This window comes from Clupea harengus, chromosome 9, assembly GCF_900700415.2.
Source record: "Clupea harengus chromosome 9, Ch_v2.0.2, whole genome shotgun sequence".
Lineage (NCBI taxonomy): Eukaryota > Metazoa > Chordata > Actinopteri > Clupeiformes > Clupeidae > Clupea > Clupea harengus.
Genome location: NC_045160.1, coordinates 23,537,864 through 23,558,493, shown reverse-complemented (window position 1 = coordinate 23,558,493; position 20,630 = coordinate 23,537,864). Strand labels below are relative to the sequence as shown.

The 20,630-nt window shown below is 47.6% G+C and overlaps 1 protein-coding gene across 2 annotated transcripts; it reads right to left on the bottom strand.

The window, feature by feature from the left end:
* Positions 1–88: 88 nt before the first annotated feature.
* LOC105909717 (vascular endothelial zinc finger 1-like) lies at positions 89–19,832 on the bottom strand. Of its 2 annotated transcripts, XM_031573909.2 has the most exons (6): positions 19,718–19,832; positions 9,099–9,991; positions 8,143–8,232; positions 5,442–5,511; positions 4,535–4,700; positions 89–1,612 (listed from the first exon to the last, which is right to left on the bottom strand). In XM_031573909.2, exons 1-6 carry the CDS (start codon positions 19,748–19,750, stop codon positions 1,287–1,289), a joined length of 1,578 nt encoding a protein of 525 aa, XP_031429769.1. In that variant the 5' UTR covers positions 19,751–19,832; the 3' UTR covers positions 89–1,286. The 2 variants fall into 2 exon arrangements, with proteins under 2 accessions (XP_031429769.1, XP_031429770.1); XM_031573910.2 differs by lacking the exon at positions 8,143–8,232 and having other exon boundaries at positions 19,718–19,831.
* Positions 19,833–20,630: the final 798 nt, after the last annotated feature.

The following is a 20,630-nucleotide window of genomic DNA, read 5'->3' as shown; positions in this document are numbered from 1 at the left end:
GGACCCCTCCCTTTCTCCACTATTAGCGTCGTGATGGCTACTACCAGGCCCTGGCGAATACATTTCTGTGTTCTCTTTGTTTCTTTTGTTTTAAATCAACACTTTAAGGTGTGATTTGATCTTTGATAATACTGCCCTTTCGTCACAGATTTCACCAGTGGGATATCGGGTCGAGTCCTGGATAGTCACTATAGTACACATCCAGCATTAGGTCGAGTCCTAGATAGTCACTATAGTACACATCCAATATCAGGACACCACACATCCCAAACAATCCTCCTCCAATAATGAACAAAAAAAAAAAGAAAAAAAATTCTACAGTACAAGTCATCCTATGCTCTGGAATGATTCCTTCCAGAAGTGTAAAGTTTTTTTGTGTGTGTAAAAAGCTACAAGCAGAGGCGAGCGGACTGGACAGAGTTTGACTTTTTCACAGTCAAAGGCGAGAGATGTCCAAAGCCACTTTCACCCCGCTTCAATAGAGTTCAATCCCCCCCGCCCCACCCAATCCCTTCCTAACTACTACAAAGCATTCTCAAAAAAAAAAACTCTTCCCACAAATGGAAGCCTTTTTTGTCCCTTTTTTTGTGTAGTTTACTCCATAAAATGCCTTAAAAAACTATTAAATACTGATTAGCAACCTACATAATAATAATAAAAAAACAAAATCAAACAAAAACAAATCTAACCGTTTGATGCAAGAGCAGTTTTAAAAAAAAAAAAAAAAAAAAAAACACACCAACAACCAAAAATTGTAGCTCTCACTTTTTTTCCCGTCTGTGTTAGCTGAATCTGTCACTCTTCTACCGCTGTGTTTCTTCACAGATTTGGGCGCAGACTGGAGTCTTGGTGTCCTTCAGTGGTGAGGGAGATGGTGAGCACGGTTAACTGATCTGGGTGCTGTGAGGAAGCGGCGTGTGGTGTCAGAAAAAAATAAAAATAAAAAAAAACTTCCACAGCTCATGCTAATGTTTTTTTTTTCTCAGTCCATTTATTCGTTTCCTTTCTCTTCTGTTTTTGCTCTGTTCCTTCTCCCGTCTTGCGTACCTGCGCTGGCAGCTAGTGTGGCTAGCACGGCCGGCCGAGGTCTCCTTCAAAATGTAGGTAGGTGGGGATGGGGTTAGTTGAGCGGGCGGTGGGGAGTGGGGATGGTAGTAGGTATCAGGGAAGACGCTGGGCTTTCAAAAGGAACATGATCGGGGGAAGAGGCGGGACAGGAAAGGGTCATTCATCACAGGGATTGGCCGGCTGCAGAAGAGGAAGGCGTGGCCGGTCCTGGCCTGGGCCTACCAGGGTGGGGAGGAAGGCAGGACCTGGGAGAGGAAGGGCATGCTGTCCATGGAGCGCATGGCGATGTTGAGCGGCCCGGCGATGTTCATGGCCACGGGGTGGGCCAGGCTCATGGTGGTGGGGATGTTGACCGAGGCGATGTTCACCGGCCCGGTGATGGTGACCGGGTGCTGCAGGCTCACGGTGTTGGTGCTGATGTTCATCTGCGCCGCGATGGTGACCGCGTTGCCTGGGATCAGGTTGCCGCGGTTCATCGCCGTGGTGATGGCCACGGAGGTGGAGACAGGGGTAGCGGAGGCAGAATTGCACACGTCGTTAGAGTCTGGGTAGAGGAGAGAGAGAGAGAGAGAGAGAGAGAGAGATGTTATTCTCCTCATTTGCCAGCTTTTTGAATTTCAGTTATTAATATTCCCTTTACAAGACATACCAGTCATTTCGTGTTTTGTGCCTTGGCAATACGGCCCTGTTTTACAACCACGAGGTTTGATGTCTCACTCATAAAATGACTTCATTCCTACGTTATGCCTCAAACTAAAGTACACAAAAATATCCTTACACTCTACAGTAATGTAATAAAGCTAAGATCTGGCAGCTCTTCCTAACAGAGGAGCAGTGCTGACGGAGGCATGGTGGAGCCTACCCAAATCATCTGATATGGGCACCCAGCCAGGGCGTTCACATATCAGTCAGATTTACTGCACAAAAGGACACATTTCAACTCGGGTAATTCAAACCGCATGTGGGGTTCAACCGCAGGTATTACTGGTGCATTTCGTTGATAGGCAAGCCAGGCTCCACGGTTCGACTCTGAAGAGAGAGAGAGAGCTCAAAACAAAAAAAAAGCCCGGTATGACTGTGTGTGTATGACTACTGGACTCTGGACTCTGTAAAGCGACTTCGGGTATATAGAGAAGCGCTATATAAAATTGAATTGATTGATTGATTGATTGAAAACAGAACTAAGCACCATCAAGAACAGCACATAAGAGGAGAGGGATCATTTCGTCTTCAAGGAGGTTTGTTTGGAACTTGAGGGGGAAGGCATGTTTTAGAACTCCAGCTGAAGCCTCGTGGTGACCTCAGGGGCTGCCTGCCAATCACAGGCTGTGGAACCTTACACAGACATGCCCTTGTTTCTATCAGGGTTCAATAAGATGCAGCACATCTGAGGTTACTGGCTCTGCTCCAGTGGCCCTGTAAGCTCGCCTGAGGGGAACTGATTAGTGTGCTGGAAAACTCTGGGCGAAACGTGAACTTTGTCAACACCAGAGGAGTAAACTGGAGGAGCATGCGCTCTTGCATATGGACACAGAGAGAGAGAGAGAGAGAGAGAGAGAGAGAGAGAGAGAGAGAGAGAGGGGGAGAGAGAGAGAGAGAGAGAGGGGGAGAGAAAGAGAGAGAGAGAGATTTGCTGAGGACAGCTGGCTCTGGATCACACAAACAAGCCTAAAAGAAAAAGAAAGAAAAAACCCATTTTGCATCTCTGGTGTGCTACTCACAGTGTAGGCCTGAGTCATGGATGATTTGAATGCCCAAAGCCTTTTTAATTTGAGCAGCTCTCTCTCCCAAAGCTTCCCCGCAGCCTTCTCCCAAGGCCCTCCCTTTTCATGTCAGCAGAGATCTGCCTCCGCACCATGGCTGCATCAGCACCCTCACTAAACACCAGCACCCTCACTAAACACCAGCACCCTCACTAAACACCAGCACCCTCACTAAACACCAGCACCCAGCACCCTCACTAAACACCAGCACCCTCACTAAACACCAGCACCCACACTAAACACCAGCACCCACACTAAACACCAGCACCCACACTAAACACCAGCACCCTCACTAAACACCAGCACCCAGCACCAATACTGAACTCCAGCACCCTCACTAAACACCAGCACCCAGCACCCTCACTGAACACCAGCACCCTCACTAAACACCAGCACCCTCACTAAACACCAGCACCCTCACTAAACACCAGCACCCTCACTAAACACCAGCACCCTCACTAAACACCAGCACCCTCACTGAACACCAGCACCCACACTAAACACCAGCACCCTCACTAAACACCAGCACCCTCACTAAACACCAGCACCCACACTAAACACCAGCACCCTCACTAAACACCAGCACCCTCACTAAACACCAGCACCCAGACTGAACACCAGCACCCTCACTAAACACCAGCACCCTCACTAAACACCAGCACCCTCACTAAACACCAGCACCCAGACTGAACACCAGCACCCTCACTAAACACCAGCACCCTCACTAAACACCAGCACCCTCACTAAACACCAGCACCCTCACTAAACACCAGCACCCTCACTAAACACCAGCACCAATACTAAACACCAGCACCCTCACTAAACACCAGCACCAATACTGAACGCCCAAATCAATGGTAAATGGACTGCATTTATATTGCGCTTGTCACTCTAAGTGCTATACTGGTTAATGCCTCAGACATCTACCCGTTCACACACCGACGCAGACGACGACGCAAGGTGCCAACCTGCACATCGGGAGCAGTTGGGGGTTTAGTGTCTTGCTCAAGGAAAATAGATACTATTATTTATCCTTACTTATTATAATTATAATCCATTTGTGTTATGTTTGATCAAAAATGAGTGCCCCAGGTTCACCCTTCTTTCTTTTTTTTTTTTAAATTACTTTATTTCTGTAAACCTATTTTCCAATGTATGTTTGTACGATATTTCTGTTACTGTATGTACATTATGTTTATGTGTCTTACTTCCAATAAAGACAAAGTTTAAAAAATTTAAATAAAATGAGTGCCTCGTCAGGTCTCTGTTCCCCTTCCCTACCCCTTCGTGCCGGATGTGACTGCACATCAAACCAAACCTTCTGCAGCAATCCAGTGGCTGTGTCTGGAGAGAGGGCCAATGACTCTAATGCGCTTCATGTCGGAGATGGGTCCTGTCGTCTAGGCCCTTTTCGCTCCATCGGGCTTTAGTTTCCGATACTGACCGGCAGACTATACCTTATCTCTTCCCTAACATTAGAAATTCTTCAACAAGAGCACTAACGGAGAGCTGAATCTCACAAATTGTAAAAACATTTTTTTAAATAAAACTCATTGAAGTTAGCAAGCATTTCCAAAAACCGATTTCAAATGAAATAGAATGCTCGCTGAGATTCTGGCTCCATCTTTCTCCAGGAGCTGGAGGTGGAGAGCACAGTAGGTGGGGAGAGCAGGAGGTGGAGGAGGAGCAGGCGGTTAGCGTACCTTTGTTGCAGTTGTTGAAGCTGGTCTGCTGGCCGTGCGTCTTGAGGTGGCTGGTGATGTAGGCGGCGCTGAGCATCTTGCCGCAGATGTTGCAGGTGACCTTGCCCTCGTGCCGGATCATGTGCGAGCGCAGGCGGTCTTTGGTGGCGAACGCAGACGTGCAGGCCTGCCGGGAGACACAACACTCAGGGACGGGCCACAGCACACACAGCCACCCTAACCTGCCACTGACTCACACAAGACTGTCTGTGTCTGTGTCTGTGTCTGTGTCTGTGTCTGTGTCTGTGTCTGTGTCTGTGTCTGTGTCTGTGTCTGTGTCTGTGTCTGTGTCTGTGTCTGTGTCTGTGTCTGTGTCTGTGTCTGTGTCTGTGTCTGTGTCTCTGTCTAAAAAAATAAGGACATAAAGACAGCATACTGGGCACATTTTGAACAACAGTGTTATGTAACCTTGCCCTGAAACGCAAAGAGGTAAACAAATGACCGATATCTAGAAATGGGGTTTCAGTAAATTACAAATGAAATGCCTAATAAATACCTTTCTGGCAATGACCAATAACCACTGAGGCTGGGGTGTATATTCAGACCATGGCGCTGATAAATGCTGCCCATCAGAGTTAGCCAATATGTTCCTCAGTGTATAATTAGTCTTATGTGTTATGAGTGGATGTCAGAGTGAGAATCAATGAGCTGTTGAATGCCGTCAGAGAGGGAGACAAAAAGAGAGAAGGAGAGAGAGTGTGATAGAGAGAGAGAGAGAGTGAGAGAGACAGAGTCAGAGAGAGATGGTGCAGTGAGTGAAGAGAAGAGAGAGAGAGACAGACAGACAAACAGAGAGAGAGAGAGAGAGAGATGGTGCACTGAGTGAGAGAGAGAGAGGGAGGGAGAGAGTGAGAGAGAGACAACTTACTGTTACTTGGCATTTGAAAGGTCTTTCTGTGGAATGGACGTGCTTCACGTGACAGCTGAGATGATCGGGTCTGCACAGAGAACACAAGAGGGAGCAGGAGAGAGAGAGAGAGAAGGAGAGGAAGAGAGAGAAGGAGAGGAAGAGAGAAAGTGAGAGGAGAGAATGACAGAAAGAAGGAAAAGGAGAAAGAGAGAAACGCTTTAATAAATCTGGCCCCAGAGACGAGTCACAGGAGCTTCAGTATGAGACACAGATGAGTCCAAACGAGACGAGACGAGAAGAGAAGAGAGGAGAGGGAAAAAAAAAACCATCTCATAACCTCCAGTGCCAGGAAAAGTGACATCACCCCCATAAAGCCGATAGGGCCACTAATGTGTCGGCTGGGACTGGAGCAGAGCAGAGCGGAGCGGAGACGTTACGGATCAGACACACTCCATGTCTGCTGACTCAGCCAGAGACACTCACACCTCAGCTCTGACAGCTCCAGGAGTTCAGCGGAGTTGGGTAACGCATCAGAAAGCTATTTAGGGAACACGGCTGATCTAACCTCACATTCATTAGGCCGCTGTGCAGGCCAGGCTACTCAACTACTGGCTAACCCGCTAGACAAGTTAGCCAGGCTTGGTACTAGTGCAGCCCCTGTTTAAATATGGGACCAAAGTGTGCAGACTGAAGGCTGTTCAGAAGCAAAGGCTTTTATTCTGATAGCAACTCTGGGCATCATTACACATCTTGACTGGACACTGGACACTGGTCACTGTGGGCACTGGACACTGGACACTGTGGGCACTGAGTGGACTGAGTCTAGACCTAATCTCTTTCAAGAACTTAAAAGTATCTGAACCACTTTGGGACTAACAGAGACTTTTTATAGTTCTAGAACTTGGCCATTGTGGCCCCTTTGCTGCGCTCATTAATGTGGATGTGAAGGCACTGTCGGTCGCTCTGGGTCAATCCCTCTCTGCCCGTCCAGCTGCAGGGTGGCTGACATCTAGATGCTCCCGCTGTAATCGTGCTGGCATGGAGCTCTGCTGAATCACTGCTCTGGGATCAGGCCTCAGTCCTCTCCAAAATAGCTCATCCATCCTACTTGATTCCAGAACATTGGAAAAGGGAGAGGTGGGGGGGGGGGTGTAAACCTCTACCGCTTCTTGCCTTCGTGCCTGAAAATAGCCCCCAAAATAAACAAACTGCCCTGGAACCCTGTAGAATGCCGTGCAGCCCTGTAGAAAGTGGTGATGTCATTAAGGGTTTTGGTTGTCATGGGACAGAAATATAATCCACCAATGAGAGGCCTTCTGATGCAACCAAGAGAGAGAAAGAGGCCTGCTGCGTCTCCTTTGATTGGTCCCCCTGAGGCGTTCTAAAATGGGAGCAGCGCTCAGTGTGACGCACTCTTTCAACCTCACCATCGGGGGCACTAGTCCACCCGGGGCCCCCCTGGGCTTTGGCTCAGGATCACTTACCAACCCAAAAGCTGACAGCTACCGCTCAGGGCAGCGAGGAAAATTGGGGAAGAAAATCTCTGGAAGGAAAACCAACAACCATTAACGTTGCTAAATAAAAACACTCTACTTCTGAATTCCAAAAATTAAAATTGTGACTAAATCAAAAAAGATGGCTATGGTTATGTATTCAGCAGATGCAAATCTGGAGATCTACTTACTCTAGATTTACCCAAATCTACTCTGTGTTTTTTTTTAGCAAAATGTTTTGTAAGTCGTTTTTTGACAGAGGCGTCTGCTAAATACTTCCAACTTCAACTTAGAGATCCTGGAGCAGCATACAGCCATAACAAGTGGTGTGCATCTCCCATTTCTAACACTATTTCTGAACTAGAACAACACTAACTGACATCCATTCTGTGTGTTGCAGTCTGAATGTGTAACATGTCTGCCACCTGCACCAGCCGAGACTCGGGGCGTGGGGGGGGGGGGGGCGAGCAAAGACAAGCCAGAGGCTGAGTGTGGAGAGTGGGAGAGTGGGACGGCACATCTACAGCAAATCCTTTGCTTTGGGAAATTTGCACTGCTTTGTACAACTGTACATAACCAATTATGCTTTAAGCACTCAGGACCATTTCCATTTAGAGGCTCGTGCAGGAAGGCATACATAGATTATGTGCAATTGGTTGTTTGCATGAAATGTAAAGCATGGTTGGAAATGTAGATGTGTATGTAAAGAACGAATGAGTCCCTTTTTCTCCTGGATGACAGGAGTGTGTCAGGTACACAAGCACAGCGACAGGGAAGGCTAATTCAACAGCTCCAAACCCACACTGTGAGTCTGTGAGTCATCCAGCCGGAGGCGCCCACTCACTCACTCACACACACACCTACACCCCTAACCCAGATCACCACACATCAGGAGCAGAGACAAGAACACACAGCAGGTTTGTGCTTTGTGCTACAGTCCCCCATCCCCCCCAGTCACCCCCAACCCCCAACCCCCTCCCCAGGTCCACACACAGAAAGACTCACACACACACACACACACACAGGGTTACCCTCCCCAAAAACAAAGACACATGCACACACAAAAGGACACACACACAGACACACGCACACACAGACACATGCATACACAAAATGACACACACATACATACACACACACACACGCGGTAGGTCATGCAGTCCTTGCGCGCACACACACACATAAAAAAAAAGCAGACACTTTCTCTCGCTCTCATTCCACCTCACCTGGAGAAGCCCTTCCCGCAGACGGCGCAGATGTAGGGCTTGTGCACGCCGCCGTCGTGCGAGCGCACGTGGTAGGTCATGCGGTCCTTGCTGTTAGGATAGGTCACATGGTAGGGAAAGCACTGACTGATAGGCTGGGGCTTCAGTGATGTCACTACCTGTGGCTAATTTAGGTCAAAGAACACCTGTCCTGGCATTCGAGGCTCACAATAAGGAAAAGGCTCGGCAAAGAGCTGAGGCCTGCCGCTGCACCGGCGTGTTGCCAAGTTGTGAGTCCGCAAAAACCCCTGGCATTTGGGGTTACTAGTTTGTGAGTGAGTGTGAGTGTGTGTGTGTGTGTGTGTGTGTGTGTTTTAGAAATGCCACAACTACAAAAACTGAATTGTGTGAAAAGAACCGACGCTTGAGCTACGCTGGCGTCGGGTGAGGGGGAGCTACCAGGTAGTGGGAGCCACAGGTATGTGACCTCTCACTGGACTCCCGCCAAGCTTACACACACACACACACACACACACACACACACACACACACTCTACATCCATGCACAGTTAGGACCTACTTAAAAAAAAGTCATCACCATCACGTAGGGCAAGTGCTTTAGGATTAAAGGATAGGGCTTCGTTACGTTTAAGTTATGAATGGAGGAGAGCTTTTAGCGACCGCTAGCTTCCAAATCCCCCCCTAGACAAAGCAGCCACGCTGCAGGACAGGTCCTCCTCGTTCAGAACACTTACACACACACACACACACACACACGATCATTTAATTTGGATTGGCACATTGTGAGGAATCTTGTCATTAACATTCTGAGCTTTAGCTGTGTTTTCGGCGGCAAGTTACGACGGATGTACAGATGTTACAGATGCGTCAAACACACACATACACACACACACACACACACACACACACACACACACACAGAGAAAGACACACATTAACAGCTTCATTGTACTCACCTGGAGAAGCCCTTGCCACACACGGAGCAGATGTAGGGCTTGTGAACGCCGCCGTCGTGGGAGCGCACGTGGTAGGTCATGCGGTCCTTGCGCTTGAAGCGCTGCTGGCAGATGGGGCACTCGAACGGCTTCTCGTCCGAGTGCGAGAGCTTGTGGCGGTTGAGGTGGTAGACGTCGCGGAAGGCCTTGCCGCACATCTCGCAGCCGTGGTTCTTCTTCACCGGCTTCGGGGTCTTCTTGGGCTGCTGCGGTTGTTGCTGCTGCTGCTGCTGCTGCTGCTGCTGCTGGGAGTGCTGCTGCTGCTGCTGGTGATGGTGTTGTTGCTGGTGGTGCTGGTGGTGCTGCTGGTGGTGCGCCATGGGGCTCATGATGCTGGTGGCCGAGGAGGCGGAGGTGGTCGCCGTGGTGAGCATGCCCGCGATGGTGGACACGTACTGGCCGCCGCCGCCGTCGCGCGTCACCGCGGAGACGAGCGGCACCATGGTGGGCGGCGCCGAGGCGGAGGCGGTGGGGCTCTTCTTGGGCCGCGACACCATCTTGATGCCCGTGTGGCAGGACTCGTGCCGCCGCAGGTGGTAGCTGTCGCGGAAGGCCTTGTTGCAGTAGCTGCAGACGAACGGCGTCTTGGATTTGGGCTCCTTCTTCACGACCACCGGGTGGTGGACCCCTCCTCCGCCCCCGCCTCCCCCTCCGCCACCGCCGCCGCCGCCCGCGCCGCTGGCCACGTTGTCCTTGAGCAGGTCGGCGGCGCTGACCGGGGGCTTCTGGTCCAGAAGGATGGGCATTATGGGCTTCTGGTCCGGCGGCTCCGACGCGGAGTTGAGCAGCGGCAGCAGGCTGTTCTGCGACACGTGGTGGTGGTGGTGGTGGTGGTGCAACGCCTCATTGGCCTGCTGTAGAGATGAGAAAGGAAGAGAGAGAGAGACACAGAGACACACAGAGAGAGAGAGAGAAAGAGACAGAGGCAGAGAGAGAGAGACAAAGAAAGAAAGAGAGACAGAGAGTGAGGGACAGAGAGAGAGAGAGAGAGAGAGAGAGAGAGAGAGACAGAGGCAGAGAGAGAGAGACAAAGAAAGAAAGAGAGACAGACAGTGAGAGACAGAGAGAGAGAGATGATTGGTAAAGAAGAGAAAGAGAGGAAAAGAGGAAGGGAAGGGAGAAAGAGCAGGAGAGAGATAAAAGAGAAGAATAAGGAAGTAAGGAGGGTAAGAAGATGGATAGGGATGAGAGACAAGAGGAAGAGGAAGAGGAAGAGGTGGAGAACAGTGCGTGACCAAGTGGAAGAGAGGGGAAAGCCACACGTGAGCATGAGGAGAAGAGAGAGGGGAAGAGGGGGAGATAGAGCGTCATTACACAAGATCAACCCACACATTTCACCTGCCTTCAGAGGCACAACTAATCAAATCAGATCCTGAAAACCACCCTCCTTCATATTGCCTTGCAGTAGACCCAACTAATCAAATCAGATCCTGAAAACCACCCTCCTTCATATTGCCTTGCAGTAGACCCAACTAATCAAATGAGATCCTGAAAACCACCCTCCTTCATATTGCCTTGCAGTAGACCCAACTAATCAAATCAGATCCTGAAACCACCATCCTTCTTCTTCTGGCCCTGCAGTAGACATGATAACTAGTAGACATATCCAATGGCACTCCTCACCACCCTGACATATGGAGGGGCAAAACACACGACTCAACAAAACTGGTCAACGTGTTTCACTAACAACTCTAACTGCCTGATGAGAGTGGGCTGCAGACAGACACGGCTACTGGATGGGGAGCCCTTCCACTCGACACCCCAGCTCCAGAGCTCACATTGGACTGCCTTCTCTGGAGGTGGGGTGGCGGGAGAGCTCACATTGGACTGCCTTCTCTGGAGGTGGGGTGGCGGGAGGGAGCTGTTGCGCTCAGTTGCATCACTAAGTGAATGAGGTCATAGGGGTTATCAGGGAAGAGTGATGAGGACAAAGTAGGTGACACAGGAATGATGGGGGGGAGGGGGGGGGGGGACAGACGACGACACACCAGTTCCTGCGCTACAGTGAACACGGCACACACTTCCTCATGCACTGACACACACACACACACACACACACACACACTTGAGCAGAGGTTTGGTCTATACATCATCGACCAGACAGAGATAGATGGACAGACAGGCAGTGAGACAGAAAAGATGCAAAGGACATGGGGAGAGAGAGAGAGAGAGAGACAGAGAGAGAGAGAGAGAGAGAGAGAGAGAGAGAGAGAGAGAGAGAGTGAGAGTGAGAATGAGGGTGAGAATGAGGGTGAGGGAGAAAGTGAGGGTGAGAAGAAGACAGAAAGACAGACAGACAGACAGACAGACAGACAGAAAGACAGACAGACAGACACTCCGAGACCATCAGACAGAGCTGATGACCCCCAGTCAGGCTTCCCTGATACAGCTCATATGTGTCATCAGTGCAAAGAGCAAAGGCAGGTGCCAGAGCCAAGATTCTCGGGGTAACAATGTATATTAACAGCCGCACTAAGCAGCTTCCTCTACTGGAAACACAACCAAACAAGAGACAAAATGGTTTTTCACCTTCACCTCATGAAACTGTTCCTTTGGGTTAGTCCTTCTGGACCAGCCACATGCATCATCATCATCATCATCCTCCTCATCATCATCCACTAGGAGCTGGGGGGGGGATATGAATTTCGCACATTTTCAGCAGCATCTCCAATGGGATAAACATCTTCCCCCCCGTGCAATGACGTCATTCAGAGTCTAACTTCTCCCAGAAGACCAGAGTGTGTGTGTGTGTGTGTGTGTGTCTCTCGTCAGATATGTGCACTGCGAGAGAGATGAGGAGGCACAGGAGGCACTGTGCCGGCCACGGGGTGAAAACAGACACACAGGGTGCTGTCACTCAAGAGGGGACACACACCCAGGTGTAAGCTGATCTCCTACAGCAAGAGTGTGTATGTGTGTGTGTGTGTGTGTATGCATATGTGTGTGTGTGTGTGTATGCATATGTGTGTGTGTGTGTGTGTGTGTGTGTATGTGTGTGTCTTTTATGGCACAAGGAGCAGTGGTGAGCTGGGTATTCACTTCCCTGGAGAGCCGCTGACACACACACACACACACACACACACACACACACACACACACACACACACACACTCCTCAGCAACTCTTTTTTCTGTCTCAGGCCAAGAGAGAGAGAGGGAGCAGAGGCTTGGGGTGAAGAGCACAACACCAGGACCACACGCTAACAAACAAACAGACCGCCTGGGTCCTCTCACTCTCTTCACGTGAGATCCAGCACACATCCACCAAACGCGGTTAGCCAAGCCTGTGCATTGCTCTGCTGCTCCCAACCTGAATAAATGCTCGAACGGGAGCAATGTATGGGAAATGTGCAATGGAAAAACACACAGGCAGGTCTTTCATTCAGTCACGATTTTCTGACCCCTCTAATGGAGGCAGCCTTAGTCGGTGACACCTTAAGTAAGCAGTGGTTACACTGTAATTAGGCCGATACCATTAAACACAGCGCAACACATCAATTATGTGACGGCAACATCACAACTAATACTAATACCTGCCCCTAGCCCTATTTTCACAACTAATACTAATCATGTCGCAAAGATACGGGCAACGTTTCGATGTGTTACAATGTAACAACACTCAACGTAGAACGTGATCGTTGTACCTCAATTTACCCCAGACTCAACGGAAATCAGCGTGGTTAACGGCATTGACTTCCTTCTTACAAATGGAGCCTGTATCTTCAGGAGGATCATTGTGCAGCGCAATTTGCTGAGAAGAATTTACTTGAGTCAAGCGCCGGTGTAGAATGTGACTTTTGCACCTCAATTACCAGTGTGGTTTTACGCCATTGCTTCCTTCTTAAAAATGGAGCCTGTGCCTCCAGGAGAACTGTGCAGCAAAGTGTGGTTTATAGAACTGGCCCTCTCTTACAAATGGAGCCTGTATCTTCAGGATTATAGAAGATTATATTGCAAATGTTACCAGAAATTTGTACTTGAGAGTCAAGCACGGTTTCAGATGGCTTTAAAATGCCCATTTTCCCCCACATCACTTGTCCCTAAGAGCCAAACAAACAGAGGAAGTAAATCCCATCCCAGGATTAAACATGGGGGGAATAAAACAATAAACATAAAAGAGGTTTTTTAATTGAAAAAAAAATCTTTAAAAATAACAAAAGCAAACGCTAAAACGGAGTGAACAAACACATAGAGAAACTCTTCAATAATTGATGTGAGGGGTGCTCTATCCGTCTGCGAGATGCGGGATGAAAGGGGGAAGAGGGGCGCAGTGGGGGAGGGGGGGGGGGGGGGTGCGCTGGAGGGGTGAGGGGTGCAATAAGAGGGGAACAAAAGCGTCTGAGGGGAGCGGCCGAGCGTTTAAACGCTCCATTCGGCAGCTGGCCCATTCATCCCATTGGTCATGGCCTTCCTCTGGACATGGCCGGGAGAGTGTGAGTGTGTGTGTGTGTGTGTGTGTGTGTGTGTGTGTGTGTGTGTGTGTGTGTGATTATGATCCATTTAAGTTTTGTGTAAGAAGCAGGCTGAGAAAATTGTGTGTGTGTGTGTGTGTGTGTGTGTGTGTATTAGACTGTAAAGCGTTCTTTATCATGATAGCAGCAGTGGGGATATATATGGTCAGCTTTTGTATTTCCAGCCAATCCAAGAAGAGGTGATAAAGACAGAGTGAAAGAAAGGAGAAAGAAAAAGAGAGAGAGAAAGACAAAGAAAGAGTGAAACAAAGGAAGAGAGAGAGACAGAAAAGAGGAGAGACAGAAAGAAAGAGAGAGAGAGAAAGAAAGAAAGAAAGGAAGGAAGAGATACAGAACGATGACAGAGGGATAGAGAAGGAAAGAAAGCAAGCCACACCGAGAGAGAAAGAAGCAACTCATATTGTAACCCTTCTCCCCCCTCCATGCTCTTTTGTACGGGACATAAATCCGGGCAGTGGTGCTTTTAATGCCCCCCAGGGGGTCTTTGTGAATGAATTCTCTGGGATTTGCCCAACACTGCTCTGGGACCAGCTGTGGTGCTGCTGCAAGAGCAGGAGAGGGCTGCAGCAGTAGGGTCTGCTGGGTGTCCACAAGCCGTGTTGGGCGAGTGGACCCTGGTGTCGGTGCATGCTGCTGGCCCGTTGTGGTGTTGGTAGTGGTGGTGGTGTTCGTAATGGAGGTGGTGTTCGTAATGGAGGTGGTGTTTGTGGTAGTGGTGGCCTGGCTGGAGTTTGTGTCAGTGAACTGCATCGTTAGCAGGACTTCGTTAGCTGCGCTCTGTAGCAGTGCAGATGAACCATTGTGTTGAGCTGTATTGTTATTTGACAAGGTAACCATGGAAGTGGTTGCCCAGTTGACTAGCATTAGTTGGCTAGGCTGGTGATGCTGGCCGGGTAGACTGTGTTCAGGGGGGGATCTAAGGAATTCACCAGGTGCAGTGCAAAACCCCAAATGTGCTTCTAGTTGTTCAACCGCAGGTACATTTTCTAACTTGCTCCCAAAAAGGCCCCTCATTTAGAGAGATGATGAATGTTGGATGACAACACCAGAGAACTGCAGGGGAACCGTGCGTTCTGTGTTCAGGGACACTGCGTTTCAGACAGAATGCTACAACGGTTATTTGGTCCTCTGGTTTGCTCTGTGTGTGTGTGTGTGTTTGTGGATGGAGGGGGGGAGAGAAAGAGAGAAAGAGAGAGAGAGAGAATGCAGGGAGAGCTTAAGAAACCAAGAGGGTAAACAGTCGGCCAGCCAGATAAATGAAGTGTGTCTAAGAAAAGGAAAATCTAAAAGACGTATGAGAGAGAGAGAGAGAGAGAGTTGGAGATCTGTCAGAGTTAAGGTTAGGGTTAGAGTATTTACATGAGATTATAGGGGTTGTGTATGCGCATATGCATCTGTGAGTGTTTGTGTAAACTTATGCATGCATGAGAAAGAGAGAAAGAAGGAAGGAAGGAAAGAAAGAAAGAGAAATAGCAGGGGAAAGACAGAAACGGATAAAGAACAGCGAGACAGACCATTGGATGGAGAGAATATAAAGACAAAAAGAAAGACAGAGAGACAACGATGGTGTGCAGACTGAACAGACAGGGAGACTGAGCTTCTGCCTGTGTGAAATAGCAGGAGAAGACAGACAGACAGACAGACAGACAGACAGACAGAGAGAGAGAGAGAGAAGCTTATGTGCAAGGCTTGTGTCTGCTTGACAGAGAGAGAGAGAGAGAGAGACACAGACATGCAGCAAGACTATAACAGGATAAAAAAGAGACAAACAAACAGCCATGGTCAACAGACAGACAGGCATGATGTGTTGACAGACAGACCGAGTGAAAGACAGACAGGGAGATGCAGGTTTGTGTGTAAGGCTGTGTGATGGGGACAGTAAACAGTCATAATTAAAAAGGAGGATAAAGCAAGACAGACAGACAGACAAATGGGGTACGCAGATAGAAATGTGTGGTGCACAGACAGACAGACAGACAGACAGACAGAGACATGGAGACGGAGACAGAGGCTGGAGCCGTGGCCGTGGCGGCCCGCTGTGCTTTCACGCCCGTCTGGTGATTTTGATCCAAATCTCCAGCGAAGGCTGGGGGTCACGCCGCGAGGGAGCGCTGGGACGTGGTGCGCACACAATAACCACCCCAAATCACCTCAAAACAAACACACACACACACACACACTGGAAAACAGGGGCTGCCACCGCAATCTCATTCTCAGCAGAGGCCACAGAAACTAAAAACGTGACTAAAATGGAAACCAAATCCACGATTAGACTGGGCACACTCCATCAGAAACTACGCTTCCAGCAGAGAGGTAAAAGCGAAAGGACAGTGGTGTTGGAGGAGTCAGCTCATACGCGGTGGGATTTGAACGTGATCATGCAAAAATAAAACAAAACCTAATCCGTATCATTGACCAGACCACAGAGCCAAAAACCACAACACAGACACTCCACAAATGAACTTCTGTAAATGGCTGAATTCACCTCACTCATCTCATACTATGACACACTGCAATAAAAAGAAGGCTTATCAGAACTTGTCTAAAGCCCCATTTCAAATCCACAACGCTTCAGCAACAATCTATTCCTTGCGGAACTGTTGAAGTGTGTGTGTGTGTGCGTGTGTGTGTGTGTGCGACCCTGCAGGGGTTAACGGGCCGAGCAGGCACCAGCGTGATCCCAGGAAGAGAGCCGGCAGCGGCAGGGCCGCCCGTCAGCTCCAGAGACAGCATGTTCCCCCGGCCTGTCTCCTCAAAAGCCCTTCTGCACTAATAAATAACAGCATGCAAAAGGAAAGGAAAAAGAGAGAGAGAGAGAGAGAAAGACAAAGAATTGGCCGGGTCCAAAATATCTGCCTTATCCCTGTCTGACAGACTTGCAATGCGTTAGACTACGTACGTGTTAGCCACTCTCTGTAGAGACCAAATGTCTGGGAGAATTTAATGAAAAAAAAAAAGAAAAGAAAGAAAGAAAGAAAAAAAAGAAAACAGGTGCTGAGGGGTTGGAGGGAAAAACTTTTCCCAAATGGTTTATTTTACCTCCTTGTGCTTCACATACCTAATGGGATCTCTGAGGCCGCATGGACAACAAAGCTGGAGCGGAGTCACTCAAGTGTAAGGCCTCCACTCACACAAGGGTCCCACCTCGTCGCTACATGCATGGCGGTACATTTATGAGCCACATCGTTATATATTCCACAGGTCCTCTAGCTAGCATATTTCATACTCATGTATGGATACGGCCAGGTTTAGTCTGAAGGAAAACTGCAGAAAATAATTTGTGCACATGTATGTCTGGCAGCCTCTGTGTGTGTGTGTGTGTGTGTGTGTGTGTGTGTGTACGTGTCAGTTAGGCTCCTCGTTTGAGGCACCACACTCACTCAGGAGACGCCTATTGAGAGCGACATGGCCTGATAATCTCACTCCTGCTCAATAGGCCCTGCTCAGGACGCCTGGAGAACAATGCCAGGGGTGACGCTCCCAATTACAGCCCCAGCAGAGGCTCAGGCTGCCCAGTCAAGCCGCGGGCATGGCTAAGCCCACCGCCCGCATCACATCACCCATCGCAATCACCTCGGACCTGGCTATACCCACCACCAGCACTGCTGCACACCTCGAGAAGCACACAACTGCAATAACTGTATAACAACACAGATAAACACAACTACAGATGATGCCCATAGAGAGGTTTCTTGATGTGTTGTTTGGATAAAACAGGGATGCTGCCTCTTAAAATGAAAGTCCAACAAAAACATGTACACTACAGTAATGATGCCTGCGTATTTGAATATGCTATATGGATGAAACAGGGATGTTCTTTTGCAGTGTTGACATTGCAAGTTTGCCTGCATGCAGAGGATGGGAGAGAGGCAGAGGTCTTCGATTACATTGTCAGTTGTACATACCATCAGGAGAACTGAACAGAATAATCTTGGATGTCCACAGACAAAACATTAATACCACAATCACAAAGAATGTTTCAAAAGCAGAGGCTGGACCATTTTAAGGGAGAGTTGCCTAGTGATTCATAATCACTTTACAGAGGCAAGGAGTTCGTGAGCAAGCTTGAAGGGGCCAATACATGTATATTGCGGAGGAATGTGCGAGTACGGGATGTAAAATAACACTAATAACACACTTACTATAGTGATATCACAGTGATGCTAATAACAATGTTATGTGTGTAGGACTGAAAACGAACTGGACGATATGGACAGTAAGACCCATTTCACCTTAGGCGAAGTTAATACTGATACTAGATCTAGTTGATACTCGATACTATACAGTTTGGACATCACGCAAGCCTCGCTCATGCACAAATCAGGACATATGTCTCTACAATGCCTGGTGACCGAATGATTTTAGTTTTTAGAGAGAAACTTCCGTTAGGGCACCCTGTTGGGAGGTGAGGACAACTCGAGGCCAACTCTGGAGAAGTTGCCACTTCAAAGGGGAGGCTAGTGAGTTTGGATGAGAAAATGGCGCTAAAGCCTACAAAAAGTGGACTTGCACGATATTAAACCTGTGAAAACAACTTCAACAGAACGACACTGTGGCGATCAATAACTAAACACCGGTTATAAGTGTTTTCAACTAATATTCCAGCGAGACCCCCCACCCCCCAACACCGTTACACGTCGCTGTCGAAATAGCTAATGTTAGAGCTAGGGGGGAAAACTTCATTTGGATTAGCTAAGTCTCATAACTAGCATAATAACGATATTTGTATGGCCACAATGATGCCTGAAACTAGCCTGACACAGATTCAACAAAGTTAACTTTAAAATCACAACACTGCTATGGCCAGGTCAAGTCATCACCTGGCTCTAGGGAACTAAATAAACAGGTTGAACTTTGATTTGAAATAACCATAATAACCAGTTAGCATAGCTAGACAAACTCGCTTAAGTGAAGAACTACCAATTGAAACCCATTCCGCTTGCTAAGGTAGCCAGCTAGCTAGACAGCCATCACTCCAAAATGAGAAACAGCCCTTGAACTAGCGAGCTAATGCTTAAATAAGCTAACGATGCTATCTAGCTGGCTATCGAGGCAACTCCAACTGTAGGTTGTGCACCATTTTTTGCAATGAAAGTACGTGAACTGTGCTTTGTTCAGAAAACCATTTTGAGAAGAAGAAACGTTACCCAGGTATTATAGCCAACTTAAATGCAAACCGTACTGCGAAGAACCAAGAACTTAACGGTTTTGCTGCAACTAAAGCTAATAAATTAATTATACAGGGATTACACTTTCCCCTGTTAGAGTAACGTTACCGCTACACAGACAGTTCAGCCCGTCTCCCACCAAATCTCTGAGGACCGGGTGCTGATCAGGCATATGATATACAAGTCTCCTGCTTGGGCATACGATTGTTGTCCATAACAGGGAATCAATCTCCTAATGTTACCCGCGGACTCACATTAAGGCGAGGGAACCATGAGAAAAGTTCAGAATCAGAGGCAACGTTAGCCGTTAGCCATCCTAGAGTGCCTGAGACACACTCTGTTCCTTTTCTTCTCACTTCTGGCTGGTACATATCAAACATTAGGACTAAAATACCTTAGACATGTGCATCATGTAAACTGAACATTAACAGCACCAATGGCAGAAAGAAAAACACAGAAGAACTAAAATATTGCCAACTGCGTCTGTGGCTATCAATGTCTCGATGATGACGATGGTTGTTTACGCAGTTTTATGATGGAGCTGAAGAGAATTGCTGTATAGCGTTGTGATAATAAGGCACTAAATAGTTCAACATCTAAATTTGCTGAGTTATATTTAGTCGCATGATAATTGGGAAGCACACATGCAACTTTAGAGGGCAACAAATAACTGGTAAAAGACTCCGACAGTGTTTCCCCCAAAGCGTCATCCCGTGCTATATGCCTCACAGCTGGAAGTCTGGGATTGATGGAGCCCTAACTAGCGAGCTACCTAGCAGCGAGAGCTAAAAAAGCTAGCTAGCTAGCCAGCTACCATTGTTTTGCTTGGATAGCTTCAGTTGAAATAAACGTATTAAAATGCTAGAGGAGCATTATGCATCCCGGCATTAGGGAAAGATCAGTTAGGATAAATTCATCTTTGTATCTGATGACTCGCTTACCTGAAATAAAAACGAACTCCAGCTCGGTTCCATTGCAACACTTAAAAATCTGCAGGAAACCTACAAGAAATCTACAACAAAGCAGCTAAACATGGCAGCTGCTACAACTTCCTGTAACCCTTAAGGCCAAACCATTTTATCTGAGATTTGGTGAGATATAATTGTTCTATTTTTCGCACCTTGTCATATAACAACGATTTATTTTTGCAAGTTAGTTAAAAAAAATGAACAGTAGCAGTTTTATTTTCGAAAAGAATAAACATAACGTTTATAACTGTTAATACCACTGACGAATGCCCAAGAACATCCATTTTGAGATGTAATAACCCCCATTAATACATATTTCACAAACCCTTGAGAGGGGTATCAGAAAATGGCATGGAGTTAATGATTTTCGAAATTAATTCATGCACAGAGAGCAAGATATTACCCTGGCAAAGCTTCGTCTTATAATTAATTGACTAAAACAATCAGAGTCAGACACTAGTTAATTATCAGTAATATATCAAGAAGTGCCAAAAATAAATGTTTTCATTTGAGTAATAATTTAGAGTAACACCAAATTCAAAACGAACACATTCCCTAAACTTGCAATACCTTTAAATAGTATTCTCCGCAGTCTCATACAATTTAGCATATTTAGGAAGCTGTAGTTTGTATTAATAATTCATACATAATTAATTATTTAATACATCATCATAAGATCTAGGACCAATATTCCGTCTCTGCATAACCTGCAAATTCGTTTGGAAATATAATTACAACCTGTTATGCAAAGTTTCGATCAGTTTAGATTTATTCTATAACTTTGTCTCTGAATTAAATTTCGAGATAACGACATATGAGTTACTGTGGTCTTGGTCGTGCCATAGCATAACCTACATTCTTTCGTTTTTTTCTGGAGTTTGAACTT

Excerpts from the sequence above, each read along its gene's own strand:
- LOC105909717 (XM_031573909.2), bottom strand. The coding sequence starts at position 19,750 with ATGGAACCGAGCTGGAGTTCGTTTTTATTTCAG. Across the intron at positions 8,233-9,098 it reads TGTGGCAAGGGCTTCTCCAG|CAAGGACCGCATGACCTACC; the intron begins GTGAGTACAATG and ends CTATCCTAACAG. Across the intron at positions 1,613-4,534 it reads CTTCAACAACTGCAACAAAG|ACTCTAACGACGTGTGCAAT; the intron begins GTACGCTAACCG and ends TCCTCTACCCAG.